Source organism: Tripterygium wilfordii, chromosome 11, assembly GCF_013401445.1.
Source record: "Tripterygium wilfordii isolate XIE 37 chromosome 11, ASM1340144v1, whole genome shotgun sequence".
Taxonomy (NCBI): domain Eukaryota; kingdom Viridiplantae; phylum Streptophyta; class Magnoliopsida; order Celastrales; family Celastraceae; genus Tripterygium; species Tripterygium wilfordii.
In genome coordinates, this window is record NC_052242.1 from 11,769,091 (window position 1) to 11,777,293 (window position 8,203).

The 8,203-nt window shown below is 31.4% G+C and overlaps 1 protein-coding gene across 1 annotated transcript; it reads right to left on the reverse strand.

Annotated features, from left to right (window-relative positions):
- Positions 1 to 1,933: 1,933 nt before the first annotated feature.
- Positions 1,934 to 3,507, reverse strand: LOC120008441 (cyclin-D5-1-like). The gene is made up of 4 exons (XM_038858764.1): positions 3,317 to 3,507; positions 2,954 to 3,248; positions 2,715 to 2,863; positions 1,934 to 2,615 (listed from the first exon to the last, which is right to left on the reverse strand). The coding sequence occupies exons 1-4, from the start codon at positions 3,440 to 3,442 to the stop codon at positions 2,409 to 2,411; spliced, it is 777 nt and encodes a 258-aa protein (XP_038714692.1). The 5' UTR covers positions 3,443 to 3,507; the 3' UTR covers positions 1,934 to 2,408.
- Positions 3,508 to 8,203: the final 4,696 nt, after the last annotated feature.

An 8,203-nucleotide genomic window follows, 5' to 3' on the forward strand; every position in this document is an offset into this window, starting at 1 on the left:
ATTGTCTCCCATTTTGTTTGAACAATTTTGAGATTACGTTACCTAAACACCCTTGTTTTTGACCATTAAGTCGAAAACACCCTTAACTATTATGTTAATTAGTTAATTAATTAAATTATTAAATAATATTTAATAAATTTTTATTATGTTCATTAGTTAATTAATTAATTAAATTAATAATATTTAATATTATTTGTTATGTTCATTAGTTAATTAATTAAATTATTTAATTAAAATTAAATACAAATCTTTAATTATTATGTTTTATTATTAAAATACATATTACCCCTACACGTAATTTACACAACAATTTTAACAGCAAATATGTTACCAGCAATAGTACAACCAGACATCTACTAGCATTTCAACAACCATATATGCTACAATTTTTTACCAGCATAAATTGTATACAATATATTACAACTAGCAAAATTGTCTGTCAAACGGATCCTATATATATATAATAATAATGAACTAGCCTCATTAATAGTAGGCTTTAATAATAACCCTTTTATTACTCTTGGTAGGGCTTTTTTTTTTTTTTAGTACAAGTACAAATACAATATACGACACACTACTAGATATTAATTCTAATCAATGATACACACCCTTACACTCATACATCATATATGATGATAAATTAATTCTAATCAATGATAAATCGACTAACACATCTTAAATGATTTTTTTTTTGTTATCTTAAACATTTTAATATTTTAATTTGTCATATATAATGACTATATAGATATTTACTTGATTTAATGACTATACAGATATTACTTATTCATGTCAATTTTCGGCAAAACCCCTAAAAAAAGTCGAGTGCAGCAGCCCCCATCCACCTTTGACCGCCTCCTACAAATTTTTAACTCCATTACTAATCAAATCGAGCTCAATTTATTTTCTAGATTCGCCAATGAATTGCAGGTTTCTTCCAGGCTATCATGGTATTTGGTATTGCATTGCTATCCAACAAAACCCGTCAGAGGTCAATAAAGACTAGGCCTACAAATTCACTGTTTTATGTTGGTTGGCACTGGCAGTGGGAACCTTCGCACCCTGCACTTCTGCACCATCTACTGTATCAATGGCATCAATATACACCAACCATATAATTTGACTCCTCGTTCACAAACAAGTCTTCTTCATTTATATTGCTCCAACAAAATTGACAGCTGTGGCCTGTGTCCTAGTTCCAGACCCAAGTGCCAAGTACTTTCTTGTTTTTCCCCAGTTGTGACCCAAGAATTATCATGAACTTCTCTCTTGGCTATTGCCTACAATACAAATCATTAACAACTTCACTCTCTGAAAGAGACCAATCTCTGTCATGTTCTTTGTTTCCTTCCAGTTTTTGGCTTCTTTGATTTAATAGTGAGGAAACAAGCATTGTTATTGCTTCACAGTATATAGTGTATTGTACATGTATATTTTTTTTAGGTAACCGAGAATTCTCAAGCCCAACATGCCCAACCTAACTCGCTCTACGTTGGTGATAGTAGAGACCGAGTTGAAGCCCGTGAGTGGAGAACCTCCCATGGAAGCCTTTCACCCATACAAGGAAATAATGTCGAAATTGTTAAGCGTGTGAGTTGAACTTGAGACCTCTCACAGTTGTGAAGAGTTTCTATAATCAAATTCACCATCCCAACCAAAACTTCTTACTTCATATTGTACATGTAATGCAATACTATAAAATCCATATGAAGTACTATTACTAGGAAAGTCATCATTCAACATTATAGACATGGCAATGTCATTTTGATAAAAATAGATTTCATTAAAAAAAATAATAAAAACTTAGAACTACCCTTTTTGATTTCTACAAACAGGGTCTTGGGGTCTTGTTTTTCTTTTCATGACCCCTAAATTCTAAACACAACCAGAGAGATTTCACAAGGAACAAGAAGAATCATGCCCTACATAGCACAGAAGCAAGCCCCAAATATTCAAACAAATCCAAATCACATTCACCCTTTTACAATACTTTGTGTGTGGTGATGGCCAACATCCAAACAGATGGATCAAATCACATAAACATGGGCTTCCCCTCTTTAGTCTTTCCCCCCTCTCTTAAGACCATATCTATATCAACCTTTTTCAGAACACACAAGAAAGAAAGCATTCAAGCATCCCATCAAAAGGTAGGGTTGCAAGAGACATCAAACAAGGTGAAGAAAAAAAAAAAAAAAAAAAAAGTGGACAAAAAGAAAAATTAAAGAATGCCAAAAATTGAAAAACAAGACCCAAAAGCCTTGCTTTTCAAGATCTCTTCCTGCCTTTCATGTGTACTCCAAAGCCTTGCTTTTCTCTTCTCTCTTTTATTTTCTTCCTTCAATTTTCTTTTCAGACATTTTGAATGGAATCCAAATCATGTTTTCTGAAGTAAAAACTGATAATCTTTTTAGCTATCTCAAACGTTTCTCGTCGTGTAATCGATCAATTTGATCGGAATCAGAGAACGTAAGCCTTTTTCTTGTAGTACTAATCGCGAACGAGACCGATGAATTCTCTACAACTTCTATTGGACTCAAATTGGATGGCAAAAGATGCAGTTTTTCAAACTCTTGTATGCCCAGTTTCTGCATCAGACTGTAACATGAAACCACCGATTCCTGCAATTGGATCAACAGTTCAGTTATTTTGATTCACATGATTAGGAGATAAAAGAAACCCAGATCACCAAAAATGGTGTTGTGAGATTAGAGACATACAATATCAATCTCAAGCGATTCTTCATAATGAGAAGAAACAGAATTCAGCTTAATCTCCAATGCTGGTCTTGTTAGTGTCTGATCCAATGCCATTAATGTGGCAGAACAAGCGACAATGGCGGATCGATGATGATCAATCAAATCACTCCCTACATACGATCACATAAATCAATACAAAAAACTATTCAACTGTGAACCAGTAAAAGTAGTTTAGATTCAGAAATGATTCATTGAAATACCTTTTTTGACGGCAAAAATGAATCCAACAGTTCTAGATAGTACATGACTTGTTGATGGAGATTCCTTGCACAATGTGGAGATGAAATAGTGAATAAAAGGAAAAGGAGTGACTGTGCACATTCTCCACTCCAATATATTTAGTACTAATAGTTCCATTCTCTGTATCACTTTGCTTTCAAATCTGTATTCTTCAACCTGGTAATCTGATAGTGTTGGCACATTAACTTCCTCCATCTTTGCTGCCAAGGAAAGACATGCTACAGATAGTAATGGAATTGCCCAGGATTCTTTACTCTGCATTAACATTAAAATCGTCAAAAAAAACATAGAACTAACAAAGAGTTCAATGATTTGGGTCTTACATCAATACTGGGTTTCCCTACAAGGAATCGATCCATGTATGTGACTGCCAAATAAGCTGTTTGGAAGCAAAACCCAACTATTGTTCTTGTCTGGATTGAAAAAACAGAATCAAGAACGTCAATCATTTTGAAATTTAGCTCAAATTGTTAAACGAAATATGAGAGAGTAAACCCACTTTGAGAATCCATGAAATAGCTTCCAATCTTGCACATTTGATCCAATCACCAAACACCAGAGATTGAAAATCCCTATTGAACCGAAAAGTCTTCTCTCTATCAACCAACATTTTCAAGTAGTCACCTTCTGCATCTGAATCACAACCATAAGAACCAGAACCACTCTTGTCTGCTGCTACATCTTCAGTTAAGCAAGTCACGCTTTCTTGGCATAGAAGCCCAGAAAGAGACTCATCATCCATTCTTCTCTCTCTCTCAAACATCAAAACAAAAAACCCAATCAAATTCATTTAACATTGAATACTAAAGAGTAAATACACAAGATTTTGAGAGAAGGGTGGGTTCATCACCACCATGACTTGTGGAGAAGTTTAGAGAGAGAGAGATAATGGTGGGGGTGATACTTGATTGATGGTTTAGTAAGATGGAGATGAGGAAGCTAAATTTCGGCAAAGAAATGGGTTCGGCTGTTTTAGCGGTTACATAGTGATTACAAAAAAAAGGGGTTTTGTTGTATTATCTATATTTCTCTATTTTTTTTATTTGCTTTTTTGAAGACTTTAGTTTTGACCGGTCAGCGGATGGTCTCACTGCACGACGAACAGTCTATGGGCTTGGGACTTGTCGCTGTTTCAGGTACGCGGTACTGTAGCACGTGTGATTAACGAACTAATGGGAGGAGAGCTGTGGGGTTGTCAGGTGGGTACGGTACATGGGGTTCGTACCACTTGGGTGGAGAAGTGGTGCATTTTTATCAGCTATGTTAGTTCCCATAGTAAGATGAGAGCGACCATTCTAGTCAAACCTTGCCACCTCATTGTTTTTACAATAATTTTCGTTTTTTTTAACACAATCCAATCAAATTTTCTTGCAAGTAAATGTTTTTTTTTTAAAAAAATACTTAAAAATGATAAATGTATTATTTTTATTGTTTAGATTTAGATGATCATTGTATAATTTTTTAGGAAAAAAAATAAATTAGTTTGCAAAAAATTGATACAAATATAAAATATTTTATACCATTAGATGAAACACCTATTTAACCTGTTATTATTTGTCAATAAATAATGTATACTCCAAATACTTTGTATTTATCATTTTTTGATATTCTACTGCAGGACCCCCGGACCCCAAATTGGAAGTATAATTTAAAAAAATTAAGTTAAAACCTTAAAAAAAAAAAAAAGGAGAAACTAAAATAATTTCAAAATGCTGTTTTTTTTCTTTTAAAAAATAATATATATTTTAAAAAAAGACAATATAAATGTTTTGTATGGATGCCAGCACAATTTGGGGTGTTGAAGTCTCATTAACATTAGAAGATGGCACAAGATCCAAAAGCCAGCTTAACTGGCGCACTAGTTTTATTGTCATGACTTTATTATAGTTTATTCTTAATTTATATTATATCGTTTTATGCTTTTTTTAAAATATATTAATATTCTCTAATTACTTCGATAATCGGGGCAACCCAATTAATTTAATTAATGAGTATATGTAAAGCCACAAAAAGTGTATGTAGCTTTCATTAGTCGAACTATTATAAATACGAACCCGCCTAATAAGGGGGAAGCTGTGAATAAATTTCAAGTTTTAAGGAATACTATATGTACAAATTATTTTTTCACAATATATATATATAATATATATATATATATATATGTTATAATAATAGGATGATAATCAAATTAGTATTAGTCCAAATATAATTATTATACAATTCATACATATTTTTAGTTTTTACTAAAAAAAATTTCTTATTGACTAATGCCACATAACACGAAACATAAATTGTAACCGTTTGAGCTTTAAGTTTTAACAAATAATATATAAAATTAAATTTTCAATATATTTGTTGTAGTAGTTCAATTATAATAAGATTAGTAAATACCGTATGTATATTTTGAGAGTGCAAATAAAAATATCATATAAATTATTATTTATTATTCTTTTATTTGCTACCGACGCATGGCACGATGTATAAGCCCCCTAAAGTTTTGAGCTCATATGAATTTGTTTTGGTCTCATAGTCATTTGCTTCTCCACTATTTTTATATTATTTTTTGAGCCATTTTTATTTTTTCATAAACATATTGTAGTATATATGTTTATATGTATATGTAAATCTTTAAGTATGTGTTTGGTTTGATATTATATTTGAATACCCATATTGACCCCCATTTTTGTGTTTATTTGTTGGGTTTGGATTGAGTTGAACATCATTTGGGCCGGGATCAAGGAGAGCTTGAATAATTTTAGGATTTTGCTTAAGATATTCTTTATTCTTTGTTTAAGTATGTATATTTGGCCCTTATGTTGAGTATATCACCCCCATTAACATGTATAACTTGGACATTAATTATTTGGATTTTTATTTATTTATTATAAGTATATGAGTTTAAAATTGAATATAGGTCATTTCAATTAAAGAAATCATAAGTTGATTTCCTTTATTTGAATTATGAACCTTATTTGATTTCATTTATGAATTTGCCATAAGTTGGCAATAATAGGTTAAATTGATAGATGACACTTTTCCAAATAATCATTTATACCATAAGTTGGTATTTAAAATTAAACCTACCAAAAGTTGGTAGGTCATTTTATCATTTATGCCATAAGTTGGTATTTAAAATTAAACCTACTAAAAGTTGGTAGGGCATTTTATTAAATAAACCATAAGTTGGTATCTAAAATTAAACCTACCAAAAGTTGGTAGGACATTTTATCATTAACACCATAAGTTGGTGTTGAAAATTAAACCTACCAAAAGTTGGTAGGACATTTTATCATTAACACCATAAGTTGGTGTTCAAAATTAAACCTACCAAAAGTTGGTAGGACATTTTATCGTTAACACCATAAGTTGGTGTTTTAAAATTAAATCTATCAAAGTTGGTAGTGTGTCTCCAAATAAAAAAACTATCATAAGTTGATAGTAATATTACATTTTTTTAATGCTATCATAAGTTGATAGTATTCTTACAAATCTTTTCCCAAAACTATCATAAGTGGATAGTGTTATTTTAAACCTATTTTCAAATAAAAACTATCATAAATTGATAGTAATATTCCAAGCTTTCTTTTCCAAACACTATCATAAGTTGATAAGTGTGTTGAAAGTAATAATTCAAACTTTAACAATTACACCTTGCAAAGAGCAAGTTTCCATAAGATAGCCATTAGATTGATAGTAAGATAGCCATTAGAGAGAAATGTGGCACAAATTGGGGAAAGAAAAAAAGAAAAAAGAAGGAGACAAAGAGAGAAATGTGGCACAAATTGAGGAAAGAAAAAGAATAAGAAGAGGGGAGAAGAGACTTTGGTTTTGGGGAGGAAACAAAACAAAAAAAAAGAAGAGAGGAAGAGAGGAGGCGTGAGAGAAAAGAAGAAAGAAGGAGGCTTTGGCTTTTGGTGAAGCAAAACAAAAAAAGAAGAGAGGAAGAGAAGGAGAGAGGGGGAAAACCTATTCTTTGGATTTTTTTGGTAGAAGCTTCATACCCCTCATATCTTTTACTCAAGTATTGCTCTATTGACACTTTGATTCCAATGTTTGATTCATTTTTAGCATCCTCGGATGTTGACTAAGAATAGACATGGTGTTTCTTGCATTCACCTTGGACATATGTGATGCTTGTGAGTGTTTTCGATACTAATATGTTGAGCCCTTTCTCTTTGCATTTTTTTTCTTCTATTTCTTGTTGGAAAAAGCGGGAGAGACCATATTTGGATTTGATTTTCTTGGTTTGGATACGTGTGAATCTCATAATGTGGTCTTGACTCGATTTAAATCTTGATTTACATTTGAGTATTCTATTTTTCCCTCTCTTTATGTTTGTTTTGTTGGACGAGGCTCGGGCTTGGATATTATTTGGACGAGTTGATGGAGGCTTGAGCAATTTCAAGATTTTGTTTGGTTTATTGCAATTTGTGTATATTTGGCCCCCCATATTGTGTAATTTATCTTATTCATGTCGACTTGTATAATTTCGACATTTATTATTTGTACAAGTGTGGATTATGAATATATAAGCTTAAAATTGAATATAGGTCATTTCAATTGAAGAAATCATAAGTTGATTTCCTTTATTTGAATTATGGACCTTATTTGATTTCATTTATGAATTTGCCATAAGTTGGCAATAATAGGTTAAATTGATAGATGACACTTTTCCAAATAATCATTTGTACCATAAGTTGGTATTTAAAATTAAACCTACCAAAAGTTGGTAGGTCATTTAATCATTTATATCATAAGTTGGTATTTAAAATTAAACCTACCAAAAGTTGGTAGGTCATTTAATCATTTATACCGGTAGGTCATTTTATCATTTATGTCATAAGTTGGTATTTAAAATTAAACCTACCAAAAGTTGGTAGGTCATTTTATCATTTATGCCATAAGTTGGTATTTAAAATTAAACCTACCAAAAGTTGGTAGGTCATTTTATCATTTATGCCATAAGTTGGTATTTAAAATTAAACCTACCAAAAGTTGGTAGGGCATTTTATTAAATAAACCATAAGTTGGTATCTAAAATTAAACCTACCAAAAGTTGGTAGGACATTTTATCATTAACACCATAAGTTGGTGTTTAAAATTAAACCTACCAAAAGTTGGTAGGACATTTTATCATTTAACACCATAAGTTGGTGTTTAAAATTAAACATACCAAAAGTTGGTAGGACATTTTATCATTAACACCATAA

Excerpts from the sequence above, each read along its gene's own strand:
- LOC120008441 (XM_038858764.1), bottom strand. The coding sequence starts at position 3,442 with ATGATTGACGTTCTTGATTCTGTTTTTTCAATCCAGACAAGAACAATA. Across the intron at positions 3,249-3,316 it reads TAGGGAAACCCAGTATTGAT|AGTAAAGAATCCTGGGCAAT; the intron begins GTAAGACCCAAA and ends ATGTTAATGCAG. Across the intron at positions 2,864-2,953 it reads CATTTTTGCCGTCAAAAAAG|GGAGTGATTTGATTGATCAT; the intron begins GTATTTCAATGA and ends GATCGTATGTAG.